The sequence below is a fragment of the Lithobates pipiens genome, unplaced genomic scaffold, assembly GCF_037356315.1.
Source record: "Lithobates pipiens isolate NorthernLeopardFrog02 unplaced genomic scaffold, aLitPip1_a1.2 Scaffold_13, whole genome shotgun sequence".
Classification (NCBI taxonomy): domain Eukaryota; kingdom Metazoa; phylum Chordata; class Amphibia; order Anura; family Ranidae; genus Lithobates; species Lithobates pipiens.
Genome location: NW_027507718.1, coordinates 96,280,904 through 96,298,397, shown reverse-complemented (window position 1 = coordinate 96,298,397; position 17,494 = coordinate 96,280,904). Strand labels below are relative to the sequence as shown.

General features: G+C 39.0%; 1 protein-coding gene across 2 annotated transcripts in view; it reads right to left on the bottom strand.

Annotated features, from left to right (window-relative positions):
- Window positions 1-5,564: 5,564 nt before the first annotated feature.
- TMOD1 (tropomodulin 1) overlaps window positions 5,565-17,494 on the bottom strand; it is a 118,051-nt gene continuing 106,121 nt past the window's right edge. The window contains exons 9-10 of one of the 2 annotated variants that reach the window (XM_077475289.1): window positions 16,599-16,743; window positions 5,565-11,287 (exon numbers count right to left, since the gene is read on the bottom strand). In XM_077475289.1, coding sequence (XP_077331415.1) covers window positions 11,223-11,287; window positions 16,599-16,743 — 210 coding nt within the window. In that variant the 3' untranslated portion in view covers window positions 5,565-11,222. Of the gene's footprint in view, window positions 11,288-13,279; window positions 13,360-16,598; window positions 16,744-17,494 lie in introns of those variants that run through there. The other variant, XM_077475290.1, reaches the window with a different exon arrangement.

Genomic DNA, 17,494 nt, shown 5'->3' with positions numbered 1-17,494 from the left:
GTGGAGAGGTGTCATTTTAATTAACAAATAGGACAGAATCACCTGTGCCAGCAACTAGTAGAATAACATGCCATTTATCAGGTTTTGCACATCTTTGTGTTCTTGACAAGGAAAGGCAAGTATCTTATATGGTTATATTTCAGGAAATAAAAGAAAGAAAAAGGCGCCTTTCTCTTTCCTTTATGATCCTCCAGAGCTGCTTCTTCTCTACAAAATGCTGCCTTCAGTGCCATCTCTCCACTGCTACAAAGGACCGAATACCCAGCCTCACCAGAGCGCCCTCGTCTCTCCCTCTTTTCTAGATATCAGGAAAGGCTGGGTTCAAGATGCTGGCCTACCACTGTATAGAACGGACACAACATAGGTTTCTTTTAGGCTGAATGATGATATAAAAAAACTAAATTATTTAGGAACTGGAATCCAAATCTTTTAGGTTAAGAGGTGCTGGATAAGCCTATCCCTAAAAGAGATCAGTGAATAGTTTTAGGTTTCCTATTTAGGGTATTTATTTTGCTGCACAATTCTTCTTTGATTCTAGTGCATTAAAATAAAAGTGATGGAATCTGAACAACTATATTCTACCATGAGCAAATTGTAAATATAGAGGCAACTGCTTTGCCTTATATGGTAACAATTGCTACAAAAGACCTGGCATTTATAACGTGACAATAGAAAGTATTTCAAGTTCTTGTCACCACAAATATGACAGAAGTTTCTGATTTTACATTTTCTGTCACCTCAAACATAATCCCAAACTGTGCAGTAGTCTCTTGTAAACTTGCTTCCAGGACAGATCTTCTCAACTGTGGTTCTCTGAAATTAGAGTTTGTGTATAGTAAAATCACCCTCTGAAAAGTGTTCCGTGGTGAATCATTTTTTTAAAAGGCATTTGACAGGCAGTGTGGAGGCATAATGTGGTGGGGGGTGGTAATTTATTGGACCCACTGTGTATCTTGTCCCCAACTTGACCAGTCACAAGTACCAGGATGTGATTTCCTCTGCCATACACCGCCACTCAATAAACAGTATCACGGGAAAGGTTAATTGTACAAAGCAACCATATAGAACCTTACAATTACACACATGTACAGTATCTCACAAAATTGAGTACACCCCTCACATTTATGTAAATATTTTATTATATCTTTTCATGTGAGAACACTGAAGAAATTACACTTTGCTACAATTTAAAGTAGTGAGTGTACATCTTGTACAACAGTATAAATTTGCTGTCCCCACAAAATAACTCAACACACAGCAATTAATGTCTAAACCACTGGCAACAAAAGTGAATACACCCCTAAGTGAAAATGTCCAAATTGGGCCCAATTAGCCATTTTCCCTCCCCGGTGCCATGTGACTCGGGTGTGAATGGTAATCAGCTGTGTTAAATTTGGCGTTATTGCTCTTACTCTCTCACACTGGTCACTGAAAGTTCAACATGGCACCTCATGGCAAAAAACTCTGAGGATATGAAAAAAAAGAATTGTTGCTCTACATAAAGATGGCCTAAGCTATAAAAGGATTACCAAGACCCTGAAACTGAGCTGCAGCATGGTGGCCAAGACCATACAGCGGTTAAACGGGACAGGTTCCACTCAGGACAGGCCTAGCCGTGGTCGACCAAAGAAGTTGAGTGCATGTGCTCAGCGTCATATCCAGAGGTTGCCTTTTGGGAAATAGCCGTTTGAGTGCTGCCAGCATTGCTGCAGAGGTTGAAGGGGTTGGGGGGGGGGGGGGGGGGTAGTGTCGGCATCAAATTGGTCTGCATGGCTGTCATCCCAGAAAGAAGCCTCTTCTAAAGATGCTGCACAAGAAAGTCTGCAATCAGTTTGCTGAAGACAAGTAGACTAAGGACATGGATTACTGGAACCATGTCCTGTGGTCTGAGATCAAGATGAACTTATTTTGTTTAGTTGGTGTCAGGCGTGTGGGGCAGCAACCAGGTGAGAAGTACAAAGACAAGTGTCTTGCCTACAGTCGAGCATGGTGGTGGGAGTGTCATGGTCTCAGACTGCATGAGTACTGCCAACACTGGGGAGCTACAGTTCATTGAAAGAACCATGAATGCCAACATGTACTGTGTCATACTGAAGCAGAGCACGATCCCCTCCCTTCAGAGACTTGGCCGCAGGGTGGTATTCCAATGTGATAACGACCCCAAACACACCTCCAAGATGACCACTGCCTTACTAAAGAAGATGAGGGAAAAGGTGATGGACTGGCCAAGCATGTCTCAAGACTAAGTATGAGCTCCGGCATGTTTGCATCCGGAGCTCATCCCTACTCAAGACCTAAACCCTATTGAGCATCTGTGGGGCATCCTCAAACGGAAGGTGGAGGAGCGCAAGGTCTCTAACATCCACCAGCTGAGACTACCGCTAAGTGAAAATGTCCAAATTGGGCCCAAAGTGTAAATATTTTGTGTGGCCACCATTATTTTCCAGCATTGCCTAAACCCTCTTGGGCAAGGAGTTCACCAGAGCTTCACAGGTTATCACTGGAGTCCTCTTCTACTCCTCCATGACGACATCACAGAGCTGGTGGATGTTAGAGACCTTGCGCTCCTCCAATTTCCATTTGGGGATGCCCCACAGATGCTCAATAGGGTTTAGGTTAGGAGACAAGCTTGGCCAGTCCATCACATTTACCCTCAGCTTCTTTAGCAAGACAGTGGTCAACTTGGAGGTGTGTTTGGGGTCATTATGTTGGAATACTGCCCTGCGGCCCATTCTTCGAAGGGAGGGAATCATGCTCTGCTTCAGTATGTCACAGTACATGTGGCATTCATGTTTCCCTCAATGAACTGTAGCTCCCCAGTGCCGGCAGCACTCATGCAGCCCTAGACCATGACACTCCCACCACCATGCTTGACTGTAGGCAAGACACACTTGTCTTTGTACTCCTCACCTGTTTGCCCCCACACATGCTTGCCACCATCTGAACCAAATAAGTTTATCTTGGTCTCATTAGACCACAGGACATGTTTCCAGTAATCCATGTCCTTAGTCTGCTTGTCTTCAGAAAACTGCGGGCTTGTGCATCATCTTTAGAAGAGGCTTCCTTCTGGGATGACAGCCATGTAGACCAATTTAATACAGCGTGCGGCATGTGGTCTGAGCACTGACAGGCTGACACCCCACACCTTCAACTTCTACAGCAATGCTGGCAGCACTCATACGTCTATTTCCCAAAGACAACCTCTGGATATGACGAGCATGTACACTCAACTTCTTTGGTCGACCATGGCGAGGTCTGTTCTGAGAGGAACCTGTCCTGTTAAACCACTGTATGGTCATGGCCACCATGCTGCAGTTCAGTTTCAGGGTCTTGGCAAACTTTTTATAGCCTAGTCCATCTTTATGTCTAGCAACAATTATTTTTTTCAGATTCTCAGAGAGTTCTTTGCCATGAGGTACCATGTTGAACTTCCAGTGACCAGTATAAGAGAGTAAGAGCGATAACACCAAATTTAACACCCCTGCTCCCCATTCACACCTGAGACTCTGTAACACTGAGTCACATGACATTGGGGAGGGAAAATGGCTAATTGGGCCGAATTTGGACATTTTCACTTAGTGGTGTACTCACTTTTGTTGCCAGCGGTTTAGACATTAAAGGCTGTGTGTTGAGTTATTTTGAGGGTACAGCAAATTTACACTGTTATACAACTGTTCACTCACTACTTTACATTGTAGTAAAGTGTAATTTCTTCAGTATTGTCACATGAAAAGATATAAAATATTTACAAAAATGTGAGGGGTGTACTCACTTTTGTGAGATACTGTATATGTGCCTATGGACCAGCACCAGGTACATACAGCGCTTATGGTTATGCCCCCAGTAGCTGGCTTGCACTCCAGGGATGGGATGTACCATATCAGCTGGGGAACACTGCCTCAACTAGTTTTGTCTATAATTGGACATCTTTAGGAAGCGTTTAGTAATCTTAATTTACATTTTTTGGCAGCATGGTCTATATACACATTTATAGGGTAAACCAGTTGGCAGTCGCTTCATTGCAAGTACAGCAAGTCTTGCAAATCACCAGCAAGATGTAACATTTAAATGAAATCACTTTTTTTCCACGCCATAGGATTTCTGTACGTGGTATCCCAAATATCACATTGGATCAGTGCAATGACACAGTCCACCTACAGAGTGTCAGCAAACATATCTCTGCAAAGTATAGTAAAGAATATTAATAAGATCTTATAATGTGCCACCAACAAAGATCAAAAACACTGTGCCACAGAACAAGTCAATAATAATAAATTGACTGTTGGATATTGAGATATATAGCAGCCACTATGACAAAAAAGAAATTTAAAGACAATAGTATACCTATATATATGATGAAGGTAAATATTAGCTCTCGAGATTGTAATAACACTTATATAAAACCCCACAGTGATAGGGTGTAGAGAGAGTAAATTAATAGTCCATGAGTAGTGTGATAATCAGACACTTCGTTGCTGAGCTCCAACTGTCACCACACTATGTGAGCAAATGTGCCACCGCTTCCCCAAGCAGATGTACACTCACAAGCTAATATTGCCTCACACTCTCGTGTTTGGGCAAAAACAGCAAACAACTCTCAGTGTTAAAACTACATCCCATCAGATAGAAGTCCAAAGATAGCCGTAATATGTTGAGAAAATAAGCTCCAAATAGTGTGATACCGCATATCATTTTTTTTTTAAATATAGCATTACATCACTCGCCTAATGGTGGTGCACTTACCAGAAGGCAATATGGGTATCCCAGGACAAAGTTGGTATGACGAAGCACGTCGGTACGTGGCTGTACGGCAACCAGAAGTGACAAACATGTACCACCGGAAGTGATGTTCTGAGTGTTCAGATGAGGAAGTCAGGTGAAATTTTACATTTTTTCTTATGCTCACCACAACGTGATATCTCTGGCATCATATACGATACCAATGCGAGAGTCATATTGCCTTCTGGTAAGTGCACCCCCATTAGGCGGGTGATGTAATGCTATGTTTTAATAAAATTTTATATACGGTATCACACTATTTGGAGCTTATTTTCTCCACATATTATGGCTATCTTTGCACTCCTATCTGATGGGATGTCGTTTTAACCCTGAGGGGTGTCTGCTGTTTTTGCCAAAACACAAGAGTGTGAGACATTATTAGCTGGTGAGTGTACACCTGATTGGGGAAGTGGTGGTACGTTTACACACATGGTGTGGTGACAGTTGGAGCTCAGCAACAAAGTGTATGATTATCACACTACTTACACACTACTATTAATTTACTCTCTCTACACCCTATAACTGCGGGGTTTTATATGAGTGTTATTACTATCTGTAGTGCTACTATTTACCTTCATCATATATATATATATATATATATATATATATATATATATATATATATATATATGTATACTATTGTTTTTAAATATTTTTTTAATAGTAAAGAATATACCATCATTTCAAATGTAGGTGCAATTAAAATGTATGGTGATTTTTTTTTTTCGGCATGGCAATTTATTACAATAAGGTGAAGTTTTGATTGAAGCATGGATTAGACTTGGTCAATGAAATATAACTTTTATTTGATAATTTTAATTTCAAATAACAACACAGCCATACAATATAAGGCACATAAGGGTAACAAAAAATTGCAGTCTAAGAAGATAATGCACAGTATGGTATAGATTTTTTTAAACTGCATTGTAATACCAAGTGCAATGTTAACAGTTAGTTTACGTCTCCTGTTTTGCATTGTTGACTTATGACTTAATAGCATTTGTAAAGAATAAAGCTTTATTCAGTTCAAAAATAAGTATAGCAGTAGAAAAAGTAGAAAGAAAGATTTAGCATGGCATTTTAATACTAGTCTTTAGTACAGCTCAAGGCAGTAACATGACAGCAGGAGTAAATTGCAGGCTCTTGGAATTGCGTGCATACATTTTAAACTTAGCTGTCTTCCGAGTCCTGTAAGACTCAAGCCCACAGAGCTCATTCTTCATATGTCAGAACTTTGGCCCTCCTGTTACACCTTACTTAATCACTGAACCCTAAGGCTGCATTCACACCCGAGCATTTTTCAAAGTCGGGAGATTTTACTGTGTTTTTGCCACATTTTTTCCTGTGATTTTGTACAGGTCGACAATGTAAAAGGCAGAAAAAGGCCTGTAATCTGCCCCAAAGAAGCTCATGTTCTTTTCTGAGCTTAAGGCGTTTTGCTTCATGTGAGAAAACACTCAGATGTGAACAGGTGCCATTGAAATTAATGGGATTTTTTGCTTGTTGGGTGTTTCTCAGGCATTTTTTGGGCGTTTTACGAGCTGAAAATGCTCAGGTGTGAATGTAGCCTAAATTTGATGGATACCTCCTACCTCCTTGCCAAAAGTGAGGTTTGAGTGGGGCAGGATGAAGTTCTGACTTCAATGCTGACATCCCTATTTGTAAAAGTAAATTCCTTGTGAACTGTGAAGATAACTGATTGCTTCCTTGCAAATATGGCAAAGTGAGGGCATTCTGTACACTGTTTATGTACAAGGCATAGAGATGAGATTTTTAGTGCTTTGGTGATTGGCCTACTGATTTTTTACATGTCAACACAGAGTCGGTCAGAATATGTTTCTTATTAATACACTGAGATTGTTTAGATGGTGGTAATAAAGGCAGACCTGTCAACTCTACCAGTCAATTTAAAGCTCAGGAAGTGAGTGCACTGTTGGACAGGTGGATGGCTGGGAATCTACTTTGTGCCACGGTTCGAGTCTCCTATGTGGTACCAGCATGGGGTATTAGAAGTAAAAACAAAGTCTCATATTTATTACTGTACCGTATATGCAGCCTTACTGAACTACAGTAACAAAAAGCAAGGCTTCAATTGGCCTTTAAGTAGGTACACTGTGAGGAAATTATCAGTTTCTTCAGATCCAAAAAATTCATGAATTGGCAAGAACTCGCAAACATCCTTGCAATGTATATATGTGGTTCACCCAGAAGTGAATATATTTTTCTCTATAAAACTGGAGTTTCACAAAATACAAATGATAAATGCTGTTTATGGAAGTAAAGGCTGGCCATACATTATACAATTGTCTTGTACAATTTTTCTTTAGATTTACCAAAACCCTATAATATGAGGTCACACATAAACACTTTCAATTTGTATGCAATCAAGCAGGCCCTTGTACTACATAGTTGAAGGTAAATTTAAAGGAAAATGAGACAATTTAAATTTAAGAAAATTGTATAAAGTATGGCCAGCTTTAAGATGAAGAACAGGTAAAGGTAACAGTTTATTTTTATTACAGCTGTCCTTAAAGAGGAACTTCAGTCTGCTCACATAATTCTGAAGCTACCCTCCCACCACTTTGCATATTATTTTATATATACTGTGATTCTGTACTTGCCAAATATTCTGCAGAAATCTCCCTCCACTAAGTCTGGCTGCAACCATTTTAACGGTGGGCAGCTGAAGCTGCTGCCTGTTCACTTCCTGGATTTACACAGGCACACAGAGGCACACCTCCAGCTCTGCAGCCCTTCAGCTCTCATTGGCCCTTATATGGCTCATCCCTCTTCCCTTTCTGGCAAACTCTCAGGAGAGTAAGAGAGAGAGCTGTGCATGATGTCATAAGCCTAGGCTAATGACCAGATCAGTAAGAGGAAGTGAGCTGTATAAGGTATTTACTGGCAGAAAAAAATCTGTTTTACTATCCAAAGTTAAAAAAAACAAGGGCAGAAAATGTAATTGATGGAAAGTTGAAAAATGACGAAGGCCCACTTTAAGTGATCCTTTTGCAAAGAAGGTAAGGCAATGAAGATGCAAATTTGTGAAAGTGTAGCAGTGACCTAAGGCAAATGAGGCATTAAAGTAGTCTTTTCTGTGGTGGAATAGAAAACACATGCATAACTGGCCAGTGACTTCAGAATGGATTGCAAATAAAATAATTCTTCTTTAGTGGGTAAGGGTAACTAAAGTATAACTAAAGGCAAGAATTTTTTTTTAGTATTGGACAGAAAGGAGAGGGATTAGAACTGTCAGTTTTTATTGCTGTCTGTGTCTCCCATTAGAGAGATTCCCTCTCTCTATTTGTCCTTTTTACCATCATTAGTGAAAGTAAATGAAAACACCACATTTTGGGTTGTCCCTAAAAAAATAATAGAGGGGAAATCTTCCAATGGGGACAGTAGTTCAGGTGACCTGGGGGTCCCCAAGGAATTCCCTTAATTTGCAGGGATTTTCTCTCACTTCCTGTTTGGCTATGGGACAGGAAGTGATGGTAAATCTCCAAAATGGAACATAGATGGTGAAAAAAAATCTGACAGATTATAATCCTCCCTTACTCTATCCAAAATGAAAAAAATAAAAAAAGTTTTGCTTATAATTCTACTTTAATTCAAAGTATTCTAATATAGTATGTAAGGTGGGTGAGCTGTATAAATAACATCCACCTCTTCTTCCATTCCATCGGTCTGTAGTCCTGTGCTGAGAATGCATAGCTGATAAACTATGTTTCCTTTTAACACTCTGACATTTAGTACTAGAGGATGACAAGACTTGGTTGTGTTCAAGGTCAGGCTTTGTAAATAAAGGGTGCAAATGCCTAAAATGCTGTCATACAACAGACTTGCCTTTTGCTCATACAATCACACATCTTTAGAGGAAATGGTCTTTAACAATATGACTATTTACCTGTCACTTATTGTAAACAGTTGAATAAATATTAAATGTTTCAGGTAAGACTTATTGGTAATGTTTGGGGGAAACTGATTAATGGATTCCACAAAAGTGGGTGCTGCTCCAAACTCCACAAATCTCTCTCTGGCCAAAGGCCAGTCGGGTGCCAGCCCAAAGAGACTCTGCATGATGCACCACTACAACCATCTGAAAAAAGGCCACACACTGATCCTGTAAGAAAAAATGTATTCAGCCAAACTGAGAGATCACTAGGGGAAGAACCTCTGGGGGAATCTAGGATGGAAAAGGACCTGGGGGTCCTAGTAGATGATAGGCTCAGCAATGGCATGCAATGCCAAGCTGCTGCTAACAAAGCAAATAGAATATTGGCATGCATTAAAAAAAGGGATTAACTCCAGAGATAAAACGATAATTCTCCCACTCTACGAGACTCTGGTCTGGCCTCACCTGGAGTATGCTGTCTAGGTCTGGGCACCAGTCCTCAGGAAGGATGTACTGGAAATGAAGGGCAACAAAGCTAATAAAGGGTCTGGAGGATATTAGTTATGAGGAAAGGTTGCGAGCACTGAACTTATTCTCTCTGGAGAAGAGACGCTTGAGAAGGGATATGATTTCAATATACAAATACCATACTGGTGACCCCACAATAGGGATAAAACTTTTTTGCAGAAGGGAGTTTAACAAGACTCGTGGCCACTCATTAAAATGAGAAGAAATTAGGTTTAACCTTGAACTGCTTAGAGGGTTCTTTACTGTAAAGCCCCATACACACTATCAGATTTTCTGCTGATTTTTTTGCTCGGGTTTACCAAAACCATATAATATGAGGTCAAACCTTAGGAGTTTTAATGTATATGCAATCAGGCAGGCCCTTGCACTACATGGTTTTGGTAAATCTGAAGACAAAAATCAGCAGAAAATCTGATAGTGTGTATGTGGCCTAAGAGTGGCAAGGATGTGGAATTCCCTTCCACAGGCGGTGGTCTCAGCGGGTAGCATAGTTTCAATAAACTATTAGATAAGCACCTGAACGACCACCACATACAGGGATATAAAATGTAATACTGACATCTAATCACATACATAGGTTGGACTTGATGGACTTGTGTCTTTTTTCAACCTCACCTATTATGTGTGTAACTATGTATGAATGTATTGGAATTCCCCATGTGAAGCCATTCCTTCTGATGTATTTCTGATGCTAATTGTAGAGAGGTTCTCCACAATTAAGTCCAATGTGGGTGAAATGCATTAGAGAGGAGTGGTTTTATGTAAGGATCTCCAGTGAGCAAATTTGACTAAAAAAGTTTTTCTTGCATGGAGTGACACGATCAGTGTGTGGCTTTCTTTCAGAAGTCTGTAACCAACAAACTTTGTTTTATCTTTATTCCTAAAATGTCTTTATTATAACTGGATGGTAGGAAATTTAAGTAAAACCTGTGTTGAGAGGAAAAAAACACAGGACATAGCACTTTTTTATCTTTCTGCTCTAGTATTGTCTACAGTTTTCTAACAGCCCATAATCACAGATAGAGAACTATATTTCAACAGATGAAGTTTGCCTACCAGAGCACTTTGGGCTCATGTAAGATGGCCCAACTACTCTACAGTCAGCACAACTCATTGTTGTGCAGTGCTGAATAGGGTTACAATACAATTCAGGGATGTGTCATTGCACAGGTTGTATCTGTCATATCACATTGCAGTACTGATGTTTGTACACTAGGTGAACTGGGGGCTACCCTGCTGCAGAAATCCATTAATATTTAACAGCACCACCTCTCTTTATGTTAATGTCTGCACTCATTTGAATAAGCAATGATGCCATATACTACTAGAGTGGAATAACAACCAGAAGGACATTCCATTAACAAGATGGCAATATTTCTTGCTCTAAATAAAAATTATGATAGCAGCTACTACTACTACTACTCCTGATGAAGACAGCTGTACCAAACAAGTTTTTCATAGGAAATTTGAATTCCTAAATATTCTTTTTTTTCCCTTGTATTTTTCCAAAGTATTAACTAACTTATGTTTTGCTTGGGCTAGATCGACCAACTGACAATAGTTTGTATATGCAGTAATTGCAGAGGCCTTGGATTCCGTAGCGATCTTGGAAACTGTAATAATGTCAACCATGGTCTCTATTATAATTTTTTTCAGATATACTAGTAATACATTATGTGTCCTGTGCTCATTATTGGTTACTAGTTCATTAAACATGTATAGTACCTATGAAGTCACACATATATGTTGAAAATCATTGTGCTGATCCCAACTGGCACTGGAAGCAGCAGCAAAACAACTGAATGTCGCAATATCCGATGGATGGTCATTAAGGGAGGAACTGCCAGCTGATATACTATAACATGTAACATGCTGATGATCCACTTGGGTGCATAATATATGACAACATAGGACTGAGGTATGTAACACAGTTGCTGGGTTCTCACTCTCTTGTAAGGATTCCACACTCTGGTACAAACTCTTATTGGATGGGGTCCTGCTGTGTGGAGCATGCTCAGCTCTACACCCCGCTTCGGCATCTTGGAAAAATTGGGCCATCCAGGTCGGCCAGCCTTCTCTTTCTCACTGGTGAAACAAGCAAATATAGTTAGAATAAAACAAAGATCTAATAATTAATATACAAGCTAAATCAACCCTACAATTACTGATAAAGGTATGATTTTTTTAATAAGAAAATGAACCAAAATTCAGTAAACCACTGAACCCAATAAACTGTAATCAGTCATTTGTTCGGTCTGCTCTTGGTTGCTATGGTTTACAGCAATTTAGACATAATCAGTTCTCTCCGGAATGCCTAATAAAATAAGCCTTATTAGCACAGGTCTACATAAGGACAGTCAATTCTCTAAGTCACATGGTGCAAACCTATCATCTTCATGGTCATAAATTATTTATATAATTGTCCAGGTTAACCCATAAAAGATTTCTACCTCCTATTTATCCTCATCTACTTCTTTTAAACCCTATATTTCACTTCGATGTTAGGGTCCGGAGATCCCCTAAAATCTGTCTTTTGTTGCCATGCCAACTTCCTTCTTGCTGTCTCATATTGTTTTATCATTTACTAAAGCCGGCTATAGATGGAGCGATTTTCAACCATAGCTTGCAGGAAAATCGATTCCCCCATCAACAGTTAGTGTTCCCATGAAGTCATTGTGTTCTCCCGGCGGAGTGGCGGTGGGAGCCGTCCCCACTAGGTGAACACAGACTCTAGCAATAATCACATGTAAAATTCAACAGGCTGATTGTACCCAAGTTGATTGATTGATTAACTTGGGTACATTTAGCCTGCTCATACATGGTTTGAATCCAAACTTTTTATGGCTGGCTTAAGAGTGTGTTAATTAGGTGCTCAAATACACCAAAAGCCTCAAACCACACATAGCTGTACTATGGAAACACTATGTTAATTTATGAAAATGGTGCTTAGATCGCCACTTTTCGTCCATAATTATGACAGGTAGCCAAAGGGAAGCCACACCCTCACGTCCGAAATTAGGATGATATTTCTGTCATAGAGAGCTGTGCATTTTAGGATTTCTAGGCTGCTTAATTTATCTTTTTGTTTTAGTTATGTGAGACTGGGCATCAAAGAGCAGATTCTTCCCCTAGAACAATGGCCATAAAGCTACCTACCCATTCCTGAAACCCCCAGGACCTGCTCTAGTCTACCTTTTGACTTTGGCTGACAGGGCTTGCTACGTTTTGACCTATTGTACTTATAAGAAGGAAAGTATTTGCTAAGAATGTAAGAATTTCGTACATAAATGTTTTGACAACTTGGAAAGATTAGCACTTTTGGTGGTCATGATGGTCCTGAATGGCCCATTCATTAGCTAAGCTTTTCATGGGGCCATTGAATTGAGTATATTCAATAGTGGGAAGGGATCAGGATGTTTTTGGTTCACCCTGACCTAAAGCTAAGCTAATATTCAGTACTGCTGACTACTTACTATATCATTTTTGTGCAGCGAACAGAGAGTTCAGTAGGGAAAGTACTATTACCCCTATTAGCTAAAAAAGCTTGCATTGAATATTATGGGAATATGCTTGGAACCCCAACCAGGAGATATAAGTAGCTGTAGACATTTCTTTTTTATAGTCATTGAAGGCCTCTATAACGCTAACAGTGGGCCCATTGATGAGTGGCCTTTAAGTATATAATTCTTGCTGTTTGTAGTTTTAAGAGAAGATTCATTTTGTCCTATGATATAATTTGGTAAGCATGAGACTCAAACTTTATTGGTGAGCTAAAAATCTACTCTAATTATTCAAATGGCTCTTCCTGTATGTTATGTTCCATGTTTCAAACCACTAAAACCAACTAAAACAACATTATCTTCACTTAAAATGCTTTATATATATTGCAATGTAAGAGATTAAAAAATGCAAAAAAGTGGCAGAAAAAGCACAAAAACAGAAATGTCTGAAAAAAGAAAAAGTATTTTGATGAAATACAGAAAGAATACAGCATAGGCTGTAGACAGCCAGAAGGTGGCAGGAGTGAGCACTGCTTGTGGCATAGACAAGGCTTTGCTAAGAGAAATATATAGAGATTTTATTTTTCTGTACTTATATATCTTCCAAGTCCAGAGTTGAAAGGTTATGCCATGGGACATCAGACCTACGTATACGAGCTGCAAACAAGAAGCAGATTACATGTTTCTATGGGTACAAGTAAGGAAGAGCAACATGTTTTAAAGAAGTTGTAAATCTTTTTTATGTAGATAAAAATTATATATCTGTACTAAGTGATAGATGAATTAAACAATGTGAAAAATGTGTCAGTTAATGACCTGGGCACAAAATAAAAATGCAAAAAATAAAGTGCAGCGCTAGACACTACGCGCAGAAGTTCTGCACATGCGTGATTGGATTTTAAATGGACATGCATGTGTCTTGCAAGGACTATTACCACAATTTTTATTTATTTGCCTTGAAGTGCCTTGGAATTTTGTACTGCAACTCTGTACTGTAGTGTACTGCAGACATTCTATACTATTGGAGCCTTTTTATCTTTTTTATATTATCCTGCTGTTCACACCATTGGGATTCGAGTGGATGTCCATGGATCTTTCTGGAGAGGAATGCTGAAGTCTTCCATCTGCAAATTTTGGATTTTGCGAAAAGTGCTGTTTGACCCCCCCCCCCCCCCCCCCACATAAGGGATGTCGCAGGCTTTCTGGTAAGCCTTTTATCTTATTGTGGTGATGGTAAACACGGTGATGAGCACTCAATCCACGTTTTATGCTGCACTGTAAAGTCACATATTGGATTTCAGCAATCTGTGAACACATTTTTTTCATCCATATCGTCTTGCACTTACGTGCATTTTTTATGCTACTTTGGTTTCCATCTGCATTGTCGAATGGGACTGCACTAAATTTAATATTTTTATTGTATATAACACAATCCATCACATTTGCACTGTATAATGGCACTTCATTTGAATTTATGCTACTTAAGAATATGGTCACATTGCATATTTATAATTGTGTTATATTTTCTTCACATATGTTCTCATGCACAGAGTTTTTTTGTGGCCAAACTTAGTGTTGCACTTTACAATTTGGATATTTTTTGCACTTTTGTGCATTTTTTATGTGACTATGTTTTCATCTTGCTTTTGTCGCATTGGATTGCACTAAAACTAAATATTTTGGTTGTGTATAATGCAATTCATCATATGTGCACTCACTGTATAGCTGCATTTTATTAGAATTTATGCTATTTAATGTTTATGGTCATATTGCACTTTAATAATATAGTGATATATTTACTTTCATATAGGCTTTTTTTGCACAGAATCATCTTGTGTTTATATTACTTTATTTTTTGCAAATCTTTTTTATACGCAATAAATTAGTAATATCAGCAAATTCACTATCACTTATTATCAGAGGCTCTAAAATAGGCACTTCTTTTATTGGAGAGGGAAAGCATAACAAAAATCTGTCCAGTGCCCCCTATGATTTTAAACTTGTGTACCCAACTCTGCCCAGATCAGGTTATAATATACCATGTACAATGCCTTGAAAAATTATTCATACCCCTTAGGCTTCATGTACACTGCTGCTGGTAAGCAGATGTTTAGGAGCAGTTGGGCGTTTTTTTCAGCAGCCCCTGAACTTTTCTCTATGTTATTATTATTATTATTATTATTCACGATTTATATAGCGCCAACAGTTTACACAGCGCTTTACAATGTATAGAGGGGACAACACAATTACAGTACAATACAAAAGGTACAGGAGGGCCCTGCTCGTAGAGCTTACATTCTAAAGGGAGGGGGTGGTAGTACAAAAGGTAATAGCAATCTTTATCTTTATCTTTATCTAAAAATAGTTAATAGCAAAAAAATGCGTTCAGGACAGATGTTAAGAGGCATTTGAAATGCCAAACGCCTGTAACAGCTTGTAAACGGTGTAAATGCCATTTTGTGTTGATTTATCACATACAATCCCAATAAAATACATTTACATTTTTGGTTGGTAACATGACAAAATGTAGAAAATTTCAAGGGGTGTGAATACTTTTTCAAGGCACTGTATGTCTGAAAAGGAAATTAAGGTGGTTATAAAGTCTAAAGTTTTTTTTACCTTAATGCATTCTATGCATTAAGGTAAAAAAAAAACCTTGTGTGTCACAGAATCCCCCCCCCCAGCCCTCCCTTATACTTATATGAGCCCATTCTTGAGCCAGCACTGTGCATAAGAGCAGCGTCTCTCTCCACTCTCTCCCTCCTCACTGGGCAGATTGATAGCAATGGGAACCATTGTCTCCCGCTGCTGTCAATCAAATCTTGTGACAAGGGAGCAGGGCGTGGAACTGAGCTGCCCTGTCTGTGTCAGTAGATGCAGACTGGGTGGCCCAGGAGCGAGCACCGACAAGTACCCCATAGAAAACATCCTTCTATGGGAGCATGCCCTGAAAAGGAGGAGCCAGGAGCATCAACAGGGGACACAAGAAGAGGAGGGTCACAGAGCAGGTATAACATGTTTGTTATTTTATTTAGAAAAAAATAAATGTAGATAAAAATGATCTTTGTCTCTTTAGAACTGGTTCATTCTTTGTTTGCAGATATAAAATAGAACTCCGATAATTTTTTTTCTTGTTTTGGATAAAGTGTTGAAGCTTAAATCTAATTTTTTTTTTTTTATTAACATTCATGCTGGGGAGATTCATTCTTAATTCCCATCCTCAAGGCACAAAGGGAAGTGAGAAGACATCTCCCTAAATCCTACTATTACCACTATAAAAATTTCCCTAGCAGATTTCAACTCTTTATTTATTTTTTATTTTTGTGACAGTTGTAAAATGTTAGATTTCCTTTCACCTTCTGTATTGGTGACATCAGCTACCAGAACAGAAAGTGTCAGTGAATGCCCTAAATGGGAACAAATACAATATTAAAACCTCACACATCATACTATATTTATCATATGTATTACATTTTTTTGAAAGCTGTAATACTTGATGTTCAAGTGTTTTAGGCAGGCAGACTCTTCCTAAATACAAGCTCTGCAATGCCTGTCATGTTTTTCTAAAATCTTTGTCTCGGTTATTGTTCTGTTTTTGGTGCCTATCCCGCTTGACAGTTTTTAAGCATGACATCAATGGGAATCCATTGCCTGGTGCAAAATGCGTTTTAAAATACTTTGAGCCATCGCAGCATAGTGAAAAGTGTATTTTCTTAGATTTTCAAGCGTAATGTAATTTGTTCATGTATTAACTTAATTACCAGTTATACATCAGTCAAGCTAAATACATTTTTTAAGACCATAATAAGAAAATAGTAGTAAGAACAATTCAGCAGCAGAATTTGCCTTATTTTGCAAGTAGTTGAGAGAGCTGGCTGATTCGAGGACCAACTCACCAAGATCATTATTGTTCATCATTGCGTTTGATGCTCGCATTCTGGGGCCTTGTTGAGTAAAATGATAGCCAAATTTCAAAAGCGTTGCATTTTTTTCTAACATATTTGCAATTTCCATCTCCACTTTATTGCCAAGAGCTTGACTCTAAAGGGAACAAAAAAAAAAGAAGGAAATTATATTAAGTGTTTATACAGAAATGACAAACTAAAAATATCTCCCCGTCTTACCAGAGATCAGGATGTTAGGCTAATTTAATCTTCAGCTGGCTATACATATATAATTGCACCACTAGGTGACTTTGGTCAAATATCTGATATTTGCTATGGATTGTAGTTTTTCTATCCAGTTGGGCAACCATGTTTTATTGCTACAGTGAATTGGGATGAGAGTGCAGAGGCTGAGTTACAGTATCTTATCTTAAAGTAGAAGTAAACCCTCCTATCATTTTCAGCCAAGGAAGCTGTCATCTTGGCCTCTGTTTAATCTTCAACTGTCAGGATGCTGCACATGTGATCAGTTATGACACCAGCCATTGGATGGTTTGACAGTTTGGTTGAGACAGTTATATTCCCAGCATGCCAGGAATGTAACAGTTTTTTGAAACTGTTAAATAAATGGGTTTACTTACGCTTTAAGCTAACTTATCTTAAAGAGGTGTTCCGCCCCCCCCCCCCCCATGAAAAAAAATTAAAACTCAGCAGCTAGAAATACTGTAGCTACTGAATTTTAATATTAGGACACTTACCTATCCAGGGTTCCAGCGATGTCGGTTCCCCAGCCAATTTTCAGATCAGCTGTCGGGTGCTGCTGCCGCCATTCTTAGTAAGGGAAACAAGCAGTGAAGCCTTTTGGCTTAACAGCCGGTACCCTACTGAGCATGTGCAAGGCACACTAT